This window comes from Bos indicus, chromosome 21 (genome assembly GCF_029378745.1).
Source record: "Bos indicus isolate NIAB-ARS_2022 breed Sahiwal x Tharparkar chromosome 21, NIAB-ARS_B.indTharparkar_mat_pri_1.0, whole genome shotgun sequence".
In the NCBI taxonomy this organism is placed as follows: domain Eukaryota; kingdom Metazoa; phylum Chordata; class Mammalia; order Artiodactyla; family Bovidae; genus Bos; species Bos indicus.
The window spans coordinates 42,056,324-42,080,135 of NC_091780.1; the positions used below are offsets into that span (position 1 = coordinate 42,056,324).

At 36.2% G+C, this 23,812-nt stretch overlaps 1 protein-coding gene across 12 annotated transcripts in view; it reads right to left on the bottom strand.

Annotated features, from left to right (window-relative positions):
- The window catches only part of HEATR5A (HEAT repeat containing 5A), a 98,178-nt gene that overhangs the window by 61,203 nt on the left and 13,163 nt on the right, over positions 1–23,812 (bottom strand). For 10 of the 12 annotated variants that reach the window (XM_019983485.2, XM_019983491.2, XM_019983494.2 and 7 more), the window contains 12 exons: positions 22,338–22,523; positions 20,613–20,824; positions 19,581–19,689; positions 16,281–16,430; positions 15,445–15,619; positions 10,965–11,125; positions 9,466–9,721; positions 8,721–8,876; positions 7,065–7,315; positions 5,975–6,086; positions 1,475–1,627; positions 420–519 (listed from right to left, as the gene is read on the bottom strand). In XM_019983485.2, coding sequence (XP_019839044.2) covers positions 420–519; positions 1,475–1,627; positions 5,975–6,086; positions 7,065–7,315; positions 8,721–8,876; positions 9,466–9,721; positions 10,965–11,125; positions 15,445–15,619; positions 16,281–16,430; positions 19,581–19,689; positions 20,613–20,824; positions 22,338–22,463 — 1,961 coding nt within the window. In that variant the 5' untranslated portion in view covers positions 22,464–22,523. The remainder of the gene's footprint in view (positions 1–419; positions 520–1,474; positions 1,628–5,974; positions 6,087–7,064; positions 7,316–8,720; positions 8,877–9,465; positions 9,722–10,964; positions 11,126–15,444; positions 15,620–16,280; positions 16,431–19,580; positions 19,690–20,612; positions 20,825–22,337; positions 22,524–23,812) is intronic. The other 2 variants (XM_019983492.2, XM_019983488.2) reach the window with 1 other exon arrangement.

Sequence of the window (23,812 nt, forward strand, 5' to 3'; positions counted from 1 at the left end):
ACCATGACATAAATTATATTTAAAAAATATAAATCAAACATGAAAAATATGAACAACAAAAAACTGAAACTGTTAACAAGCATCTGGTTCTTAAGAACACAGAACAGCACTAACAAACCAATGAAACGCATACCTGAAAAGGTTAACAGGCTTAATATTTACTTTCTCGGTTAAATCTGACTGTATGGAAGATACATTATCCACCAAGTAACTTTCCTTCCCTTTTAATATGTATTTTTCAAGATCCTACCCTAAAAAAAAAAAAATCATGTAACTAAATGTTTGCCTTCGTCTACAAATGGAACATCATTCACCAACTACAGAAACTTGGCTTCATTAATGTACTTCATACAATATTACATAACCAGCGGGTAACTGATTGCTATAAGTCTGTATCAAATCTAATAGTGGATCCTTACTGAGTTAGCAAATCCACAGTGCAAGGAAGTGGTGGAAGAAGATGCTGAATTACTTCCTCAGTAAGGAGATCACCGCAGTGGGCGACAAAGCTCTTGATAGCTGAAAAACAGAACAGACCTTGACTTAGCAGAATGTAATGAAGCATGAAAAAAAGCATTCAATTTTGGTACAGCATTCACATTTTTTTAAGAATAAAGAAATGTGTGAAAACCAAAAAAATTCTTGAAACTCTAGTAAAAAAAGGAACCTAGTGGCTTCTACTTCCAGTGAAACTGAAAAAACAAAAAAACAAATCAAACTTCCTAGAATTACTAAAAGAGACGGAAAACCAAATCAACAAAATGTTGCTTTCTTGGGGCTTTATTCAGCCCTTAAACTCAAAGTGGACCTTCAAGTCTACCAATTCTACACTAGTTCTGAGGAACCCGGTTGCCTTTTAAGTCAGCATGTTAGGTTTCACAGATGTTACCTGAAACATACAAGTTTATAAGGAGTTATCACATATATAGAAAAAAGTAAATATTTAAAATTTAGACTCAGATTCAAGGAAGCATTGATTTTGGTTTTGTTTATTCGTGTCATTTTTACTCTTAAAAAAGATGCTTTTCTAAGAAAATGTGCTTCAAAAAAAGTCTGTGCTTCCATGTCTTTTCCTTAGCTTAAATTTTCAATGTGGATACTATTTTTAATGGTCTGTGTGTTGTAGAAGGGTACAACTTTCACATATATAAAAAGCTAAATAGAAACCATACTTAGCTGATATTAATTAACTTCAACCCTAGTTTTTCTGAAAAGGGAAATGAATGCCCACTTAACACAAAGCAATCTTGACACTTCTCAAGTAGATCATATTATAATAAAATATCCCAAAGAGAAGAATGCTTAAATTTGTTTTTTTACATGATACTTCTATTATAATTGCCAACATATCAATTATTTCAATAACAAAAATCACCAGAAGCAGATTCTCCCCCTCAAGTTCAAACATACAAGTATATGTGAAGTTAAAAGATGGAAAAAGCCAGAGGAAAGGGAAAGACTAAACTCAACCTACCACAGAGAGCACCAGCGCGTCCTTCCAAGGTTACCTGCCATGTGAAGGAGTCTCCTCGGCTCTTTTCTGTTTCTAGATCTTTAGGAGACACTGGGAAGACACACTTCCACAAGAGCAGTACTCGAGCAAGGTGATGACTGACAAATGCAGGACCTGTAATTTATTCAACTTGTCACTTGTACAAGAACCCGAAGTGGGTACTCTTTAAAACCCTTCCCTTTTAAAAGAAACATATTTGAATCCACTACTGCTGGATTACTTCATCCCTCTAGTTCCAACAAATGTACTACTGGATCAGTGACTATCTGAAGGCACTGGAGTAGAGAGGAAAATCAAGGAACTGACAGCAAACTCTAGGCTCTGGTGTCTGCTCTTCTACTACTGCTGTGAACTCTTTAAGCCTCAATTTCTTTGAACTGTAAAATGAAGCTAGAACAGCCTGCACTGTTTATCTCCAAAGACCTGTCCAGAGCCAAACAACAGAATGCATTTTAAATTAAGCCTAAAAAACTAATGTACCTGCATAAATGCAAAGTACTATTGTTTTGGTAACAAATAATACTGTCTCCTGAGAGTAATTCTTTTAAAAAAATATTTGTTTGTCTGCATTAGGTCTTAGTTGTGGCATGTGGGATCCAGATCCCTGATGAAGCATCAATCCAAGGGCTACCTGCACTAGGAGCTCAGAGTCTTAACCAGTAGATCAGCAAGGAAGTACCCTAATTCTAACTTTTGATAGCAACTTGCTCCAGGTCAAAAATCAGACATGATTAAATCCAAAGGCAAATTTGATTTCAGAGCAACATTTAGAAACTGAATACAGCAAAATAAGCCATATTCACTCCTTGCTTATTACTTTCTTTGATGAAGTAGTACTAAAAACATCCTAGGAAAATAAGGAAACTGGAGTAAGGCAATTAGGAGTAAGTGACTTTAAAAGGTTTCTGTGAGTGTGCACACAGGCACACTCATATACAGTGGGCTGTGGGAATACAGAAAATTCTGAATGCAAAATTTAGTCAGACACCAAAAAACAAAGCAGGTATGCTGTCACTGGGAATATCCACAGTTAACAAAACGTTTCATAGTATTTGCCCTTAAGATATCTCACTAACTCAACAGTGAACAAAGTAGCATCACTTTTCAGAGAGGTATGAGGATAATTTATTTCAGAAGTGTATGTAAAGTAAGTTAATAAACGTGAGTTTACAGTAATTACAAAGTTATACAAGAGTAAGTTTATTCACACCAAGAATAACACTGGATCTAACAAAAACCAAACACACATGTAGATGCCTGCAATTGAATCAAAGGCACTAACATGACATCAGAGAAACTGAAAAGTGTAGCAAAAGGGGTTAGAAGTGTTCACATCTGAGAAAAGGATTTAAATGTGGTCTACCTGAGTTTAGGTTTGTTCAGAACAGTGAATATATTAAAAATGACAATGAAAACTATAAGTGGTGAAAGAAATGCTGAAAATACAAAAGAGGTGTTAAAACTGCCAGGCAAAAATCAATAAAGCACTTAGTTCAGTTCAGTTCAGTCGCTCAATCTTATCCGACTCTCTGCAACCCCATGAACCACAGCACGCCAGGCCTCCCTGTCCATGACCAACTCCTGGAGTCCACCCAAACCCATGTCCGTTGAGTCAGTGATGCCATCCAACCATCTCATCCTCTATTGTCCCCTTCTCCTCCCGCCCTCAATCTTTCCCAGCATCAGGGTCTTTTCAAATGAGTCAGCTCTTCACATCAGGTTGCCAAAGTATTGGAGTTTCAGCTTCAAAATCAGTCCTATCAATGAACACCCAGGACTGATCTCCTTGTAGTCCAAGGGACTTTCAAGAGTCTTCTCCAACATCACAGTTCAGAAACATCAATTCTTTGGCGCTCAGCTTTCTTTATAGTAGAACTCTCACATCCATACATGACCACTGGAAAAACCATAGTCTTGACTAGACAGATCTTTGTTGACAAAGTAATGTCTTTGCTTTATGATATGCTGTCTAGTTGGTCATAACTTTCCTTCCAAGGAGTAAGCGTCTTTTAATTTCATGGCTGCAATCACCATCTGCAGTGATTCTGGAGCCCCCCAAAAATAAAGTCAGCCACCGTTTCCACTGTTTCCCCATCTATTTCCCATGAAGTGATAGGACCAGATGCCATGATGTTAGTTTTCTGAATGTTGAGCTTTAAGCCAACCTTTTCACTCTCCTCTTTCACTTTCATCAAGAGGCTCTTTAGTTCTTCTTCACTTTCTGCCATAAGGGTGGTGTCATCTGCATATCTGAGGTTATTAATATTTCTCCCAGCAGTCTTGATTCCAGCTTGTGCTTCTTCCAGCCCAGCGTTTCTCATGATGTACTCTGCATATAAGTTAAATAAGCAGGGTGACAGTATACAGACTGTCACCTAAATTCCACTGCACCAAATATAATCAGAGCTCCTTGGAGAAACCATTGGTTGTAAGCTGAAGCAGAAATTATGATGTAAAAGCTGAGACATCTTGTCATGTCAAAAACAGAGATGTTATCAAAAGAACACTAGGTTCATGTTAAAAGAACACAGGGGACCTTCCCAGGTGGTACAGTAGATAAGAATCCACCTGCAAATTCAGGGGACATGGATTCGATCCCTGGTCGGGGAAGACTGCACATGTCATCGAAGAACTACTGTGCCTGTGCACCATAGCTACTGAAGCCCACGTGCTGTAAGGCCTGTGACCCACAACTACTGAGCTCATGTGCTGCAACTACTGAAGCCCATGCACCTAGAACCTGTGTTCTGCAATAAGAGAAGCCGCCCTGATGAGAAGCCCATGTACCACAACTGGAGAGTAGCCCCCGCCTGCTGCAAGTAGAGAAAGCCTTCACACAGCAACAGACCCAGCGCAACCAAAAATTAAAAAAAAAAAAAAAAGAAAAAGGACATAGGAACCAACTAGCAGGGGCTCCCACAGACAATTTGAGGATCAAAGGAATAATGACTGCAATGGACTGAAACACATAAATATGTAAGAATCTGTGAGTTTATAATGACACCTAAAAGCAAAATCTCACTCATCTTTGAAATTAGGACAGTAACACATTCTAAAACCAGATAATAAAGTGAAAGAATAATGTATTTTTTTAAAAAGCCCAAGAAAACAACAATTAAAAAACACTAATTTTTTGTATTCTTTTGGTATGTTGACTATGAATATGCACAAAACAGGATGCCCTAATCCCTTACATAAAGGCTGTCTTGTAGTCTTCTTCCAATGGGATTACCCTGTTTTGAAAGCTTTTGTTCATTAAAACATTATACTTATTAAGTAGTTTATTTTCTCCTTTAATTAACCAAAAATAATCAATACGGCAGGCAAGAAACATCTTGACAAAAGTAAACAAAAGCTTGACCACATTATTCCCATTGCATTGTGAAATCATTGTCTATGCCAGGGGCCAACAAGCACTTCTATTAAGGCCCGGAGAGTAAACATTTTTGGGTTTGAAAGCCATACCATCTCTGCTGCAGTTACTCAATTCTGCCACTGCAGGGCCTGAACATTAGAAACAATATGTAAACTAACGATGATGGTTGTATTTAACAAAAAGTTTACTCATGCATATTGAAAACTGACTTTCATGTATTTCTCATGTATCACAAAATACTCTATTTTTGTTTTCAAACTATGAAAAACATAAAAACCATTCTTAGCTAATGGGCTGTATGAAATAGGTGGCAATCCAGATTTGGCCTATAGGCTGAACTCTGATGTAGTCCAGTAAGTCTTTTTAATCACCTCAAAAACAACTTAAAGTGGCTCTTCATTTATGATTGCTTATTTTAATTAAGCTCCTTTTAGATCAAATTACTTCAGAGGTGTCAAAATGGTTTGCTGGTCAAACCCATCAAGTTTTGTATCCCAAAACTAAACCAAAAAACTATAAAAAGAAAATTAGACTATAGCTTTAATAAAGTCATAAAACTGAGTTTAAAGTTATTGGATGTAAATATAATAGTCATGATCATAAAATAATTACTAATTTTTTAATAAATATAATTTAAATGTACCCTATCCTCATCAATGTAATCACCTTATTAGTGTCACTGATTCTCAGAACAATTATAGAACTGGATTCATGGGCTATCATATGTTCTCTTGCCTATCTTTAAACTGTGGAAAAATTTTTTTCATGAAGATAGATATGAATGATTTTTGGAAAAACCAGAGTTAAATGTAAAAGCTAATCAAATTGGCTTATCCTACCTAAGGCTCATAAACTGGTCTTAAAGAGAATTTCAAATAAGGACATCCGAAAACATTCTGAGAATTAGATAAAATAAGTACATGGTTTCATAAGGTGACTGCTAGGAGAAAAATTTTTCTATGACTATCTAAATTCTGGTATATATCCAACTTTAAGTTATTCCTATCAAGTCATACATTAGAATATTTATATTCAGAAAACCCCACGTAGTTTGTAGTTTTATAAGCCCTCCACAAAACTGTTACCTAAGGTCATCAGCGCAGCAATCAACAGCCATCCGGCCTGTGTGCGCTGAGCGGAAAGGCGACTGTTCTGAGCAGCAGAACACAGCAAATCCTCTGCTAACGCCATAATAATCTATTGATGTATAGAAGAAAAAGGTAAAAACAAGTATATCAGTTTATAGGTTAACTTGACAAATGATAGCAACTAATAATAACAATCTCTTGAAAAATTCTTACACATAATAAAAGTACATGATAAAAGATAATCATTCACATACACTACACCATAGGACAATGTCATAAAGGAAACGAAGAAAACGTTAAGGCTCCCAGGATAAACACTGGTATATTAGACTGTACACAGCAATCCTAGTTCTGTATACAGCAACCCTGTAATTCTTTGTAGAGCTTACATGAAAACATTGTACAACTGTTCAAGCTGTCTAAAATTTGAATTGACTTTTAGTTTAAAGAAAATTTGATTACAGGAAACTCATTTTAAAATTCTGCACACTACTGTGGCTGATAACAGTCTTTCCAAAGGTAGTATACTATATAACCATAGTTGAAAGTATTTAATAATTTCACAATAAAGCAGTTTCACAGTAAAGTGAGATTAATTTAAAATGTTATATTTTAAAAGTCTAAGAAATATTGTTTTAAAACAAAAGGAGAGAGAAATAGGATATTTCACATTTATGGATAATGTATGCTTATAGAGTACATCTGGGCTTCTCTGGCGGCTGAATGAGGGAGACCCAGGTTTGACCCCTTCGTCGGGAAGATACCCTGGAGAAAGGAATGGCAGAGCTGAATATATAACCAAAAAAAGAAAAAAGTCTTCAGGAAAAAAGTATCTTACTAACTGGAGGTATTTCTAACAAAAGGCACTAAAACCAACTCCTGTTTAAGTGTGGATATGATATTTTTAACCATCCCTTCATTTTTCACAGTTATTACCTTAATGATATTTAACACTAAGCAGTACTATAGCTGATAGCTCAGAAACCCGTCTTGAATGCCTCTTACCGGGTGACACACAGGAAGACAACGAAGGTTTTTAGGAAATGCTTGAAATATCACTATCATACGTGAAGAATGAAGTCGTTACCTTGCCCTTTCCATGAGGAATTCCTAGAGGACAATGTTTCACGGCTCCAAGCAGAGCTGCCACAGCAAAACTAAAGCCAGTCACTGCTTCAGGTGAAGACTTAAGCACAGTAAGCCTTTCGAGGCAACGATCTAAGAGTGGCGTCAGGTAGGAAGGTAGTGCCACAGCAATGCAGTGTAGACACCACGCGGCTGCTAGTCGAACGGAAATGCTAGGATGAAGAGTAACTGAAATGACATTGTCAAGGATGCCTGCAGGGATGGAATAAACAAACAATGACTCAGCTACAGAAATAAAGATGTCATCAAACAGCCAAAAGAGTAAGCAGCCACATGGATTTAAAATATATTATCTTTATCAAAAGCCAATCAGAATTGTAAAAATTAAGTGATACATAATTATAATTTTTTGTACCTAAGAATTACTTCTACTAATATATCACATGAAAATTGGCTTAAATTAAGTCAGTAGACAAAGCAAAGTTTTATTTCCTAAACAAGCCAATGTTCTGCTTACTTGATCTGAGATCATTAATGTGGTACTAGAAATTAATAACAAAAACATGTTGAGAAGAAATGTCACATCTCAGGTCAGCCTCCTTTTCTTGTAAGTCCTTTCTGGCATATTTATCTATGTAATCAGTATTCTCCCTATCCACCATATTGCTCTTACCTGAGAACAAAATGCTGAACAAAATCAAGGCTTCACTAGGTCCCAGAAGGCTACTAAACCACTATGAAGACAATGAAATGCAAATGCTACCACCAGTAACAAGAAAGTCTGTACTGCTGCAGTTCAACATATACCTTCATGATAACGTGTAACAGTTCATGTCGACTGCTACCTTACCAATATATGCCCTACAATAAATTGCATACAAACCAAATATAATGTAAGCTCTAGCCAGCAGGAATTGTGTATCACAGTCAAAGGACAAAAGCCATTAAAGATGATTTTAAATAGTAATTACATAACAAGCCTGTCACAAAAGGCCACACGCTATATGATTCTATTTATATTAAATCTCGTCCAGAACAGACAAATCCAGACAGAAAATAGATTAGTGGTTATCAGGGCTGTAGGAGAGGAAATGCGAAATGACTGCTAATGGGTCATTTAGGACTTCTGGGGGTGATGAAAACATTCTGGAATTAGACAGTGGTGGTGTTTGTACCACTTTGTGAGTATGCCAAAACCACTGAACTGTGTACTTTAAACCGGTGAATTTTATAGTATTATCTCTCAATAATTTTCAAAGAGAAAGGAAAGAGAAAGGAAAGAGAATGCTTAGAAGACCTTTGAGGAGGTAAATTACATGCACCATATAGAAACTAATACTAACACTTTCACTGCAGATGAAAGATATAAGTTCAGGATTACTTCTCCATTTTTCCATGTTATCTTAAATATCTCCAGAAAGGGGGTTAGAGTAAAGAAGAGACCTAGAGAACAACCTTTATCTACAAGAGCTAAAAGGAAAAAAAAAATCAAATATATACATATTTTATATAATCTTGATTATACATATTTCATAAAATGACCCTAATAAATCTATAATAAATGAGTGATATGAAGGAGCTTTTCTTTCTCAGAGAAAAGTTCTCTAAAAGGAAAAGTGAAAACAAAGTATTCAGACTAGTCACAAGCAACAGATACCTGCACTTGAATCCTGTAACAACGGTGCAGCCGTGGTGCCGAGACTGTGTATGAGATTTCCAAGTTCCTGTAAAGCACACACCAGCATATGCTGGCTGGCAGCTACATCTGCAGAGCCAAGCCGGGTTTCCAAATTACCATCACTCATTACAGCATCTGATAGAAACAGGAAAATTAACTAGGCATCACTGTTTTATTAAAATGTATTACAGGCAATAGGTATCAGGAGTAAAAACATATAAAGGTAAAGAATACCTCCACTTGATATATATGAAATCCTTGAGGCAGTAACTAAAATACTAAAATGAGACTTGCATCTACAGAGAAAGAACTGAACTAATATAACCAATTTAGTTCAAGCAAGCTGATTATAGATGCCTTATCACTCTTCTAGCAAGTGTCCCTGAAAGGGAGAACTCCATAAGCAGAGTAGACTTCGGCCAGTAGAAGAACTAAGATGAACTACCTGTTTTAAAGAGAATGTATCTTAACTTGTATAGAAAGACTATGAATTCTAAGGAACTATTAACCACCACCCTCTAAGATCAGGACATCTATGTAACAGTTCTTATCAAGTTAGATAATTTATGTCTCATCTATCATAGACTGCTCTACTCTGAAAAAACTGACCTGTATTATAAAAGTAGCTTCTTTTGTATTAACATAATTATATACCAGTCCAGCTTTTCAAAGGGACAATTTCTTTAGCCCTGTTTTAAAAGAGACTGTCTTAGAAGATCCATACCCATAACTTTCTTTAACTTCCAGATAGCCTGGCAAATATCCTTAGCAGCAGCAACTTGAGCCTTTTCTCCAAGAAGGCCTCCAACAGTGGCTCGAAGGATAAATGAAACACAACGGCGACTGCAGACAGCATCAATCTGAGTTTGGGTGGCCTTAGGGTGTGACTGTGAAACCAGGCTTAGGATATGAGAAAGAAAAGCAGCAAAATTTTTCTCTAGCCATGCTCCTCCTAGTGTTGAAATAAACACCACATAAGCCTAAAAAATAGAAATGAGTTTTATCTTCAAAATGAAATAATTTCAATTCTATATCAATGTCTTATCTTCCATGAAATATGCAGAATTTATTAATATTTTTTAGTTTTTCCTCATTTGTGTAGCCACTTTAACTATATAAATATTGTACAATGTTTTGCTTGTTAAGCCAAAATTGAAGTACCTAGTCTTTCAACTGAGATTTCATTTATGCTGCCTGTGTTTTATTTTGGTCAGACTTGCAAGGTTTCAGGACAGCCAACGTAGCTAGCTAATCAGTAAAACATGCCTATGACTTTTCTGAACAAAGCATTCAAGCTCTTTAACATTGTGAAGAAGAAAACTCAAAACAAACAAATAAACACAATGTAAGAATTAACTATGGTCTAATACCATAACTCTAAGAGAATTCAGTTCTAGAAAATGGAAAAGAAAGTTTATAGTGATGAATCACTATCTTTATTTTCATGAATGCTAATGGTTTGCCTTACTCTAGAGATACAGAGTGTAGTTATCTCATGTAATCTGTTTTTTAAAAACAGTTTACAGTTATGCTGGGACATTTTATATTTTCATGAACTCTAATATCATACAGTATAAAACAATGAGGATTATACGTGAATTAAAAAAATATATATGTGTTTGCTTAGACCCACAATGGCATCTAGAAAATACGAAAATTAAAAGAAAGAATGCAAAGACCTCTATATTCTCTTATTCAAAGACCCTTTTCCCAAGGTTTAGCTTTTTAAGTTTTGTTTAGAACCAAGAATTTAAGCCCTTAAGGAAATTACAATTCTGTAATCTTTATTTAAAAGTAGAAACCATATAAGATAGAAATATAATATTGCCCACGCTGAATATTATGTACCTAACAGTTTAAATTTGAACCCTATAAGCACACAAAAACACAATGGAAAACATGTGAAAACACAAGACACATGGAAGCCCAAGGCCTGGAAACAAACAAAAAAATGTTTACCTTTCAAAGGAAATAAACAAGTCTCCCATTATTACGAACTGAAAGTACACTGCAATAGCTTATTTAGCTGGCTTTGTATAAACAAGCTTCTTTTACTTATAATCTAGCTTTTTTATAAAGTATTTGGCCTCACCACATCTATTTATAAACATTAGAGCATAAGTGATGACCTGGCACAGTATCACTTCTGCCTGGAGTCAGATACTAAAACTTTCATCACGGGCAGGTGGGAATTACATTTAGAGACTGGTTTGTGATTCTAACCTGAGTAACTCCAACTCGAACATCCCTACTGACTGAACTGGTTCCTTTCAGCATATCTCCACTGGCTCGAAGAAATCCTGAACTTCCACGTAGAAACCCTGTTCCTAGTAATTCCAGAACTTCCTCCAGTGATACTCTGCGAATGCTCTGACGTGAGGCTGCTATAACAAAGAACAAAACAAAACATGTAATTTTGTTTTACAGACTAAATTTTAATACATAATCTTGAACAGCATGTTAACAGAAAGAAAAATAAAACTAAAAATCCAAACAAAAGGCAGAACTTACAGGACATTACACACAGTAACACATAAAGTCACAAAAGTGTTCAGACAACAAATCATAATGGACTCTGATGTATCAAGTCAATGACATCTTAAAGTCTATGCCACTTTGAGATTATGACCTACTGCTCTCTTGCCCTCAAGTTAAAAGGCTAACAGTCTTCTAAAACAAGGGGAAACATAAATAAACTGCCCTAGTTCTCCAAGAGTGAAAATGCTACAGGGACTTCTCCGGTGGTCCAGTGACTAAGACTCCATGCTCCCAGTGCAGGCGGTCCAAGTTCAATCCCTCGTTAGGGAACTAGATCCCACATGCCGCAACTACGACCTGGCAGAGTCAAATAAACAAATAAATAGAAAACACTACACAACACTTTGAAAATTCTTTTGAAATACTAAAAAGGCCAAAAATCAAAATTTTACCTTTCTAAATGCTCTACAACTCTTAATGAAACTTATATAAAGTAACCACACCATGTTTTTTAAAAATTCTCAATTGCAAGTGCAACTTTTGTTACATCCTCAGTCTCTAAAGAAATCAAAGCTAGTATTTACTAAAACTTCTCAGTCAATCCTTAGGCTGCAATAATTAAGAGGCTAGCTAGGCAGAACGTTTTAAGTTTGTCTGCAGTTTGACACAGTTGCGTTTCTCCCTGTGAGTATCTCCTTTTAAAAAAAAGAAAAAAAAGCATTTTCACCCTTTCATTCTTCTGAAAAAATGATGGTCACATGCTCTGATCCTCATTACCAACATAAGTCATAGGCAGTGGCAAAATAAACTTATGTTAATCCAAGTCAACATTCAGAAAACTAAGATTATTCAGAAAACTAAATTTCTCAGCCTAAAGATGACACAGATGAAAATCTATACTGGTACATGGAAAGAAACATTAGTGAACAGTACAAAATCCATGCCCTCACAGATCATAAATTCTAGAAAGGAGAGACAAGAATAAATATAACAAATGACAAAGTGTCTATTAATAGTATGTCAGACAGTGATTAAAAGCCACACAAAAAAATACAGCAGATTATCTTTTATATGCAGTGAGTTCTCTGGTAGGAGACAGGACAGGGTGTGAGGATGGTGCAAGAGCAGAAGATATAGGACCTTGTCAATCATTATAATGATGATGTGAGTAAAGTGAGGTGCCAGTGGAGACCCTCAAGCAAAGCAGTAACAGCATCTGTCACTTTGCTTCTGTGCTGAGAGAAGACTACAGAGGGGCAAAGGTGGAAGTAGAAAAAACGAAAACATTAGGAGGATTTAGTAATACCAAGAGGTGATGGTAGCTTTTAACAGGCTAGATCAAGGTAGTTACAACAGGAGTCTTGGTATACATATTTACATAGTTTTAAAATTTTTTATTAGAAAAAATTTCAAAATCACAAAAAAGCTGCAAGAGTAAAATAAATTCTCATGTACCCTTCTCCTAGCTTCCATATCTTCCTTATCACTTTCTCATTTTTGAAGCCTACATATATGGCTAGTTGTAGTTACAGAAAAGCTTTCAATTGCATAAGTAATGCTGTAAGATTTCTCAACACATAATATCAGAAAGAATGTCAGGTTTGATGTCAGTCTGTCCCTATATTGGTGGTATTATCTTTGAATAAATGAATCAGGTGTCTGTCAATCTCATTGACTGTAAAATACCATTTTCCCCTTTATTATCACTATGCCACCTGTGTAGTGATACTTTGCTGCTGCTGCTGCTAAGTCACTTCAGTCGTGTCCGACTGTGCGACCCCATGGACTGCAGCCTACCAGGCTTCTCCATCCCTGGGATTCTCCAGGCAAGAACACTGGAGTGGGTTGCCATTTCCTTCTCCAGTGCGTGAAAGTGAAGTCGCTCAGTCATGTCCAACTCTTAGCGACCCCATGGATTGCAGCCTACCAGGCTCCTCTGTCCATGGGATTTTCCAGGCAAGAGTACTGCAGTGGGGTGCCATTGCCTTCTTCAGTGATACTTTAAGACAGTATAAATAAACTCTAACCCATTTCAGAATGCACTGAAGACTCTTATCTGCATGAACTATTCCTATAATGACTGCAAAAGGTCATTATCTAACATTCATCACTTCTAAACTTTTTGGTCGGCATTCAACTGTAAAAATAGACCTTTCCCTTCTCCTTTATTTACTTATTTTCATTACAGACTCATAGATTCCTTTTTTATTTAACATGTTATAATCTATTTCTAGCATTATTAATTCTAATATTGTTTTGAATTTGACCAGAGGAAGTGTCTTCAGAAAGCTGGCCATTGGACGTCCCTTATTTTTTTGGCACAACAAGATGTCCCAGGCTCATTCTCAGATGAGCCTCAACCATATGAGCCACTTCTCCATGGAGCCCCAAGTCTAGATGGTTTTAATATTGGTAAGTAGAATAGGTATTGAGTGTGAGAGAGACGATTCAAGGTGACTTTCCAAATTGCTGCTTGAACACCTGCATGGATGAAGCTGTCATCAACTTAGATTAGCAAGACTGCAACTGCAAGGAGAGCAGGTATATATGTATACATATGGGGGAGGGGAAATCAAACATTCACTTGGGACAAGTCAAAACATCAAACAGACATTCAAACAGAGATGTCAAACAGGCAGGTAGGTATGAGAGTTCAGCATCCAGGAGAGAAGTGTGGGCTAAAGACATAAATCCAGGAACCCCTGATGCACAGACGGTATTTAAGCTAAGAGACTGGCTGGGATCACTAGAGTGAGCCCACGTAAAGAGAAGATCAAGGACAAGGTAATGGGTGTCTTCTTTGAGAAGACAAGGAATCATTAAAGACTGAAAAGGAATTTCTACAGAGGAGGAAAGAAAACCAAGGCAGTATAAGGCCCTAAAAGGCAAGTGAAAAGAGGATGAGAGGAAGATCAACTGAGTTAAATGTTGCTGAAAGCTGACTGCTGCTGTCAAGTAAGACAGCAGAGAACTGCCCACTGGCTTAGCGTGACTAAAAACTAGAATGGAAGCTGCAAAGTTTAGGGGCTTTTAATCTGTTCTGTTCAGTAACACCTCTTACATGCTGAGAATAGTTCATGGCCTGGTATAAATCCTCAATAAATACTTGATTATTTATTGAATAAATGATGAACATGGAAGTCATTGATGACCTTAACAAAAATAGTTTTTGACAGACAACTGGGGAAAAATCTTAAGTGCATTTCAAAGAAGAGAGAAACTAAAAACTGAATATCAAGAACCCTTCTGAGGAACTCTGCTGCAAAGGCAAGAGAAATTGGGCTCCAGTTGGCTGGGAAGACACAAGGAAAAAAAAATTATTTTAAAGATGAGAGGAGGGGGGAGAAATAAAATAAAGATGAGAGGGGGGAGAAAAGCATGCTTTATAGGGAATGAACCAACTGAAAGGGAAAAGTTGATGTAGGAGAGGGGAGACTTCCTACAGCTATGTCCTCAAGCAGGTGAGCAGATGAGCTCTAATACATATTGAACATAAGGCTTTAATAGAAGATAATTCATCTTGATAATAGGGGAAAAGTCTTGATAGCAGTGGAGCATGTGCAGATAGATGCTGGAAGGTGGTAGATTTAGTAGGGGGAGCCTATGGAAGATAGGCCATCAAATGAAAGTAATATAGGAGAAGATGAAGGTATAAAATAGTTAGGAAAGTGGGACCATGAATAGACAAGGGAAATGAAGATACGAACCTTTAAGTTCTCAAGAAGTAACTTTAAAAGATTCCATAAATCCCTGGCAACTTATCTAAACTGTCCAAATATAGCAAATTTCAAGTATCTGTTGTTTGGAATTATTTACATCATTGCTCCCTTATACCAATCTAGAAGATGGCAAACCAAATGTATGTAATCAGATGCACGCTGCTTAAAAAAAAAATTCTCAAGAATCAGATCTTATTTCTTACTGAGCAACACTCCACAATTAACTTACACCAAAAAAAAACAAAAACAAAGGCCATGGTGTAGAGGAAGACAATGACTGAACAAAGCACATTTATTTACGAGTTCTTTTAAGTTTTTCCTCAAACTTTCACTGAATTATTTTAATATGAACTCTGAGGACTTTGAATGTTCCCAAGCTAAAATCTGCGTGATATTCTGCCTCTTTCAAGAAGTAGTAAGGGGTAGCAGTAATGCTACGTATGTTTGTTCAAGTCAACAGGGAAAAAGTTATGGAAGACATTATGAAAACAATTACATAAATTTACCTGTTCCTGGATGTTTAGAAATTATGGCTTTAGCCAACACCGTGCCTAGTAGTTTTGAAACTGAAATCCGCACATCATAATTGGAGCCTTCAAAGGATTTAAAGCATAGTGTGGCCACACTGTCCAGGTCTGTACTCCACATAAAGACGGCCTCATTCTGAAGTTCAAGGAGACACTATTCAATTGGGAAAAAAAGAAATTAATGAAACACAAAATAGAAATGTCAGGTTCAGATATACATAAGTCGAAGAACCTATCAAGAGCTAACAAAAAGAATACACAAATCCAAAGTCTCTAAATAATGACTGCAGGGACAAGTGAATACTAACTATAAGCCATAAAAATTACGATATATAAAGCAATGTGTCCACAAAGACCCATTTCTAATTCAGCGGGGTATGAAAAATGTCTTTAGAAGCTATCTGTTGGCTATGAGCAATTATGAGACTAATTCCAACATAAACACTAACTGTCTAACCCACTATGTTAAGAAAGCATGATAAAAACAAAGGTCACTTTCAAACAACACAAACCTTACAGGTAAATTTTACACACCCATAGAGAGGAGGGACAGTGGAATGGAAGGAATACTTAGGAGTCTGACAACTTGACCCCACTTCTGACAATGTGCTGCTAACTACTTTTAAGAACCCTGGGAAATTCACATAACCCTTGCAGCCCTGTTTTCCTCATATGTTAAAATGAGACAGTCTCACCTCAATACCAAGGTAGCAGCTCTGAGATCATGTAGCGGTTACCAGTGTTTTCACTGGGATTAACTGATTAAGTTGTCTTTATATTAATTTTTACAAATTCTGCTTATTAGACTATTTTACCTTTGCAGCAGCACAACGAACAGCCATGGATCTATCTGTTAAGCAAGATCTAGCAGCTTTATAAACATCCCTGTGGCAAGGGATAGCAGCAGCTCCCAGTCCATTCAGTATGTTTTGCAGACTCAGCATAATCTCATAACGACCTTGTGACTGTCAAAGAGGAAAAAATTTAAGGATCAGGAATAAAAGTTCACTGTGAAAAACAGCATGAGCATTGAAATTTATCTCACATATTAGAGAAATAGTAGGATTTTTATACAAACTAATTAACCTATTCTGACATTTAAAAACATGAACAATTTCTATTTTACACAGTGTTTACTATTTTTTTATGCTTCCTTTAAAAAAAAGCTTATGTATTTGGGTGCATCAGATCTTCGTTATGGCATGCAGATCTTTCACTGTGATGCAAGGATGCTCTAACTGTGGCACAGGTTCAGTAGTTGAGGCACAAGGGCTTAGCCACTCTGCAGCATATGGGATGTTAGTTCCCTGACCAGGGATCAAACCTGAGTTCCCTGCACTACTAGGCAGATCTTAACCAATGGATCACCAGGGAAGGCCCAGTGTTTACTACTTTACAGTGCTATTTGTATTAATATATATTATACTTCAGTACAGTACAAATTTCATAGGGTTGACACGCAGATTAAATGAAATTGTATGGAAGTACCAGGCATAAAGCTTGCACATTGTTAAGCATTCAATAAATGGTTGTTATAAATGAGGTAACACGGTAAGAGTGCATGGTCTGCCACCTACTAACTCCATGTCTTTGGGCAAATCTGTTTCTCTATCTGTTATATGGTTGTTGTGAGGATCAAATGAATTACTACATGTCATTACTGCACATGGTGACCACCGCCCTAAAATTAAAAGATGCTTACTCCTTGGAAGAAAAGATGACCAACCTAGACAGCATATTAAAAAGCAAAGACATTACATTGCCAACAAAGGTCCATCTAGTCAAAGCTATGGTTTTTCCAGTAGTCATGTATAAATGTGAGAGTTGGACTATAAAGAAAGCTGAGCGCTGAAGAACTGATGCTTTTGGAGAAGACTCTGTGGTGTTGGAGAAGACTCTTGAGAGTCCCTTGGACTGCAAGGAGATCCAACCAGTCCATCCTAAAGGAAATCAGTCCTGAATATTCATTGGAAGGACTGATGATGAAGATGAAACTCCAATACTTTGGCCACCTCATGAGAAGAACCGACTCATTTGAAAAGAAGCTGATGCTGGTAAAGATTTAAGGTAGGAGGAGAAGGGGACGACAGAGGATGAGATGGTTGGATGGCATCACCAACTCAACGGACATGAGTTTGAGTAAACCCCAGGAGTTGGTGATGGACAGGAGGCCTGGGGTACTGCAGTCCATGGGGTCGCAAAGAGTCAGACATGACTGAATGACTGAACTGAACTACTTAGAACAGTGCCTGACACACAGTAAATGTTCAGAATATTTTTATCATTTATTGGTGTGAGTAAACTCAAAGTTTAAAGTCTGAATTTAGATTTTAAAAGATCTGGGTGTGAATCCTGGCTCTGAACCTTAGCAACAATGTGACTTTAAGCTGTTCTTACTTATTTCTTCAACTATAAAATGAGGATAAGGAACTTCCCTGGTGGTCCAGTGGTTAAGACTCTGGGCTTCCACTGTAGGGGGCACTGGTTCAATCCCTGGTCTGGGAACTAAGATCCCACATGCTACATACCATGGCCAAAAATAAATAAATAAAAATAAAACGAGGATAAGATGAATCCCATAGAGCCAGTAAATAAGTGCCTGTGGGGAAATCATTCACCATAGTGCCTAGCACACAGTAAACACTCAAGAAATAGTACCTGTTTGTGTATCTCAGGAAGTTAAGGCTACTACAGGTAAGCTAACATCAATATCATTTTCATAGCAATGTTATTAATTTTTGTTCAAAGGGGCATAATAGTGAGTAATTACAGGTGGACATAGCAAAATGAGTCCTAATGCTAATTCCTAATGGGAAACTTAACTTTTTTTTCAAATACTGCCAGTTTCAAACACTGTCTATCACTATTGGTGTGTATCAACGGTGGAAATCCCTTTTGATATTTCCAAAACACTGTGGTACTGATAAATCAACTCAATCATAAAGGTTATAAAGTGGAGGAGCAATAAAATACTTAGCAAGAACTTAATATTTTCTGAGACTTATAAAGTAATTCTCTGTTAACCATGAGCCCTAAAAAGTATAGCTTTATCAATGACGCTAAGAGAAAAAAAAAGTTTAAAGTGGACACACTTCAGTAAAAAAAAGTTTTTACAGACACGTCCTTTTAAATAAAACCATGTTTATGGATGTTAACAATCTCTCCTCCTTAATCATCTTCTTCAATCTTTGTGAAAGCTACTACTGCTGAGAAGTAATCTGCTGAGTTGATTTTCTCACCAGTTTTATATTATGGATTTCACTTCTCTGTAAAGTTCTATAATCAGTTACATTCTTCTTGAAATTTGGCATATTTTATATTTGAATTTTCCCATGTTTTATCCTGATATAGTTAAAGAAAGGTGTGTGACAGTCCTGCATTTTTACAAATTTTCTAGACTTCTTCAAAGTAATGTAAGAATAAGAACTAGTGCGATTTTTTTTTAATATTTAAAGGTGCTGAGTTATCCTTAAATATGAGGAACCACAGATTTAAAATTTTTGATATACAAACATACAAATGTTTGAATCTTAAAATGTGATTGGTAAAACTTTAGTTGGCAAAAAATTACAGTATATCTTAGAAGTCTGATAAAGACAAAGGGTGTTTCACAATGGTAAATGATACCAACATATCAGTGAGGCTAAGGCTGAGAATATATTCACCCCTGGCAATTAAAAGGTCATCCAGGTCCTAGTCAAGCTTATGTCCTTCACACTCTTTCCTACCCTGATTTTATTCCTTACTCCCTGCTGATGCTGGTAGAATACTAATCCATCCATCAGGTAGACAGTCATTACCCATTATGTATCTGGACCCTTGGTGGCAAGCACTTGCTCTGGCACTAGTAAGTAGCATGAGATGGAAAAGGTGAAACAAGGAGGAGCAGGACAGGTCTGCCAGAGAAACACCTTAGTTTGTGTCCACTGGAATTTGTCTGAATACACAAAATTTTACTGCATTATTGTTTTTCTAATAAAGATTTAATATACAAAGTACATAGGTGCACTACCTAAAAATATGTCATTTATGGATATATTTACACATATACTATGTATGCTTGTCACAGATAAGGCTCTTTTATAAGCTCAAGAAACTATAAAATCTGTATTTACCTCTGCACTCTTCATGGCTTTGAGAATATTCCCCACCGTATCAGTAAAGGTGTTACCTAATATTCTACCCAACTTCTTGTACAAGGAACCCAAACACACCACAGCAGCACTGAAACGACATTTCAATTAGAAATCAGTCAAGAATGAAAAAACAGGAAAAAAAGGATCTTAGGACATGCAAAGATGACTACTTAAATTTTTAAAGGACAAATTTCCCAGAATCTACTCCACTGCTAAGTCATAAGGAATGACACTGGAGTATCAAATGATTACATTTTCAATATAAGAATGTTAAAAAGATCTATCTTCAACTAATTTAAATCTCAGCCCAAAGATTCCATTCCTCCAAATTTTTTAATAGAACTGAGCTTCATATGTTAGATAATCAAAGACAGTCTTAAAAGAAAAAGAACAGTGTTCTCATTAAGTCTCAACATTTTATGGAAAAGCATATTCTATCATAAGCTAAAAATTAAATCAATAAAAAAATTTCTATAAAATTAGTACCGTGGAGCCATACATCGTAAATAGCCTTCTGTAAACAACAGGTGATAAAATGAACTGAGTCCTATGGAGAAAGAAACTTAGTTGTTCTTTTAGGATCTTAGAAAAGTATTGTTCTATATATTTACTATTAATCTTCACTACTAAGAACTAATAAACTAAAAGAACATCCAAAACATGAAGAATTTAACATACTTGTTCCTTAAACACTCAACGGCTAAAATATTAATCAGACGGTTTTGATTCCCAAATCTAAGCTTCACATGTCTAAAATTTTTAAAAGAACTATTTCTCAATGGGAAAATATTAGATCTTTTCAAAAGCTACATATTTTTAAGAAAATGAGGAAAACAATTTGTATTCATTTTTATAATAATTATCAAGTAGTTTAGTTCTTTAAAAAAAATTATTTTACTAAACAGAGTTGATTAACAAGGTTGTGCTAATTTCTACTATACAGCAAAGTTTGAGTTCTTTAAAAAATGATACAACAAAGATCTCTTATATTCAGTTTCAATATTAACTTACAGTTTAGTGGGAAGATAACTTGGAGAATCATCTTTGCTTCGAATAAGATCATTACATTTATCGATTGTCTCATAAACAGAGAACGTGTCTCCAATACTATAAAGAAGGGCTAGATTTTTAGCAAGGAGTTTACGAGTAGGAGGCCCTGGCGAGCTGTTCAGCAAAGACAGGAGCTGTTCCACAAGAGTCTTCTGTTTCTCCCTTACATCACTCTACAAATGAAGTGAACAAAGAAGATTATCATCAATGCAATTACATGTACTTCTATAATATGATTTTGCTTTCATGTAATTAAGAACCAAAAGCCTCTAGAAAAATGAAAAATTATTTTAACTAAATATTACAAATAAGTTGGTGGCATAATTATTACACCTCACAAGCAAGTAGTTTGCTGCATTGCTGTTATCTCCAGAGAATAAATTCTGGACCACAATATACTGGAGTCTGTGAACAAGACAAGGGTTCCATTTTTTCTCTTTCTTCTTAGGTTTGAAATGTAGAACAAATTTATATCTTAACTAGCAATAGCAACCCACTCCAGTACTCTTGCCTGGAAAATCCCATGGGTGGAGGAGCCTGGTAGGCTGCAGTCCATGGGGTCGAGTCAGACATGACTGAGCGACTTCACCTTCACTTTTCACTTTCATGGACTGGAGAAGGAAATGGCAACCCACTCCAGTGTTCTTGCCTGGAGGATCCCAGGGACGGGGGAGCCTGGTGGGCTGCCGTCTATGGGGTCGCACAGAGTCGGACATGACTGAAGTGACTTAGCAGTAGCAGCACTTCTTAGTTCTTAAGTCCCTGCCTGATATATATCTGCATCAGTGAACAACCTACAACCAGAGCTGACCTTTTAACAGTTACCTGTTTTACTCAGATTGTTTCCTAGTTTAGCGCAATTTTCTTTTTGCAAGCTTATGCATGTAAATGCCATGCTGTGACTCCATTTTACTTATCTACTCTCTAAAAAAGGAGAACAGAGTATTATCACAGTTGTCATGGTATTCAGATGCTTCCTGAGGCATCAACTTTCACAATAAAACACTTGTTAATTTAGGCTATGGATCTTTGTCATTTATAAATTCTAAATGTCTCCATGAGTAGTGTCTTTGCAACATTTTTGCATTATGTAAGGTATTGTTATTCTGTGGAATACCTTTATTTTTAGGAGATATAAAGTATTTAGAAATAAAGTAGCAACTCACATGGCTCTGCAAATCAATTAAACTTGGCAAAATGTAAACAGTTGTTGAATGTAGGTAAAGGATATGAATTAGCTTTCTTCTTTGTAGTACCTATTTTATAAACTTTTAAGAGAGAATATGTTTACTCAAAGACTCCTCAGCTCATATTCCCCTTCAAGAGTTCACCCTTTTAAGTGAAACTCCCATAACATTATTTAGTGCAATACTGTTCCAGGACGTCATGCATATGGAGGGACACAGGTAAGAAGATAACAATGATGAAATTTAACACACTGTGCTCTGGAATTAGTTTTTAACATATTTGAAAGTAACGTTATAAATATTGGTTAATTTCTTCCTGTTCTTTCAAGCAGAAGAAACCTACTAGTTCATTGTAAAATCTTATTAAGGTCTAACCTTTGAAAGCTAATTTAGGTTATGCTGGACAGAACCAGAAAAGTAAACCAAAGGAATTAAACATTATCTGGCACTTAAAAAAAAACCAAAGACCTTGGAAAACAGTTTTTGCAATGTTACTCACCCTGCTGGTTGCAACCAAGAGTTTCTCCAAATATCTCAACCAATCAAAAATAAACTCTGCCTTCTGAACTTCACCCAGTTGACTGTATGCTTCTTCATTCAGCAATAAGCTATGAGCTAATTCCATTCCTTGCAGAAAAGTCTCCTAGCTGGTCACGATTCTTCTCATTAAACTTTAGTCATATACCTATAATAAAGGAAAATAATATTTTAAAAGAAGAATGAAAAGGAAAGCAATCACAATACTGCAAATCTTCCACAGAAAAGCACAAAGCATAAATAAATGGAGACATCTTTCCTAACAGCCCTAAGGTAAAACTGGAAAATTCCCAATAGTAAACTTATTGATACAAAACCCCCTTTTCAGAGAGTAGATAAGCAGAACAGAGTAGGATTGTTGATTTCATATGTCAAAACTTGCCAAACAGGAGACATTTCATTAAAATTTTGAAATTTTTACAGTTAAGATTACTCAAGTGTGAAGACTTTCAGTTTTCTCTGTAACATAAGCACTTTTTTCTTACTAAAATGGCTTGTGAGTATGTATTAACAATTACCAAAGCTTGAGGTCTCCCAGGGCCTTTGCCTCCACACATAACCTGTCATTTATGTGGAGATCCAAGAGAAGGAAATAGCAACCCACTCCAGTATTCTTGCCTGAAAAATCCCATGGACAGAGGAGCCTGGCAGGCTACAGTTCACAGGGTCTCAAAGAGTTGGACATGACTGATCAACTGAGCACCAAGACTTGAGCAAAGGTACTTATTCCCATTAGCATCTGTTTCTCCAATCTAATAAAGACACTGCCTGAGGCTAGGAGTTTTTAGGGAAAATCCCATCTCTACCAATACAGATAGTCTCCCTATCTCTGTGAACCTTGTTGTGAAAGCAAACTCATGTTTTTAAAGGCACTTGGATGGATGCCATCCAAGGACTGTAGAACACAGATCATTATTTGTTATGACCCAGATCCAATACAGCCTTCACTTCTCTCGTAACAAATAATCAATAGAAGAGGTTTTGTTTTTAGATTCATGAGCATCTCCTGGGTATACTCTAGTAACTTTCTAGAATATACACAACATACAAGCATGTGGGTAAAATACATATACACTCACTCATATGCAAATTTACAAGATGGCATTTCTGATTATGGATTTTTTTATTTCTAGGTGCATGCTCAAGTATACAGCAATAAAACAGTATAATGTCTGCAACTCATTTTCAAATGGTTAAGTACATCAATCAGTTAGCCACAAAATATGGCAAAATGTTAACAGATGAATATTGTAGGTAGTACATATGTGAGCGATCATTTTACTATTCCTCAATTTTTCTGTAATTTTTTAAATATTGCAATAAAAAAGTTGGAAAAATTATTTAAGGAGAAAAAATTTTTAAAAACATAAGCTGGCTTAAAAACAAATTACACTACTACTTCCAGGAGTAACAGCTATCATCAAGAACATTAAACAA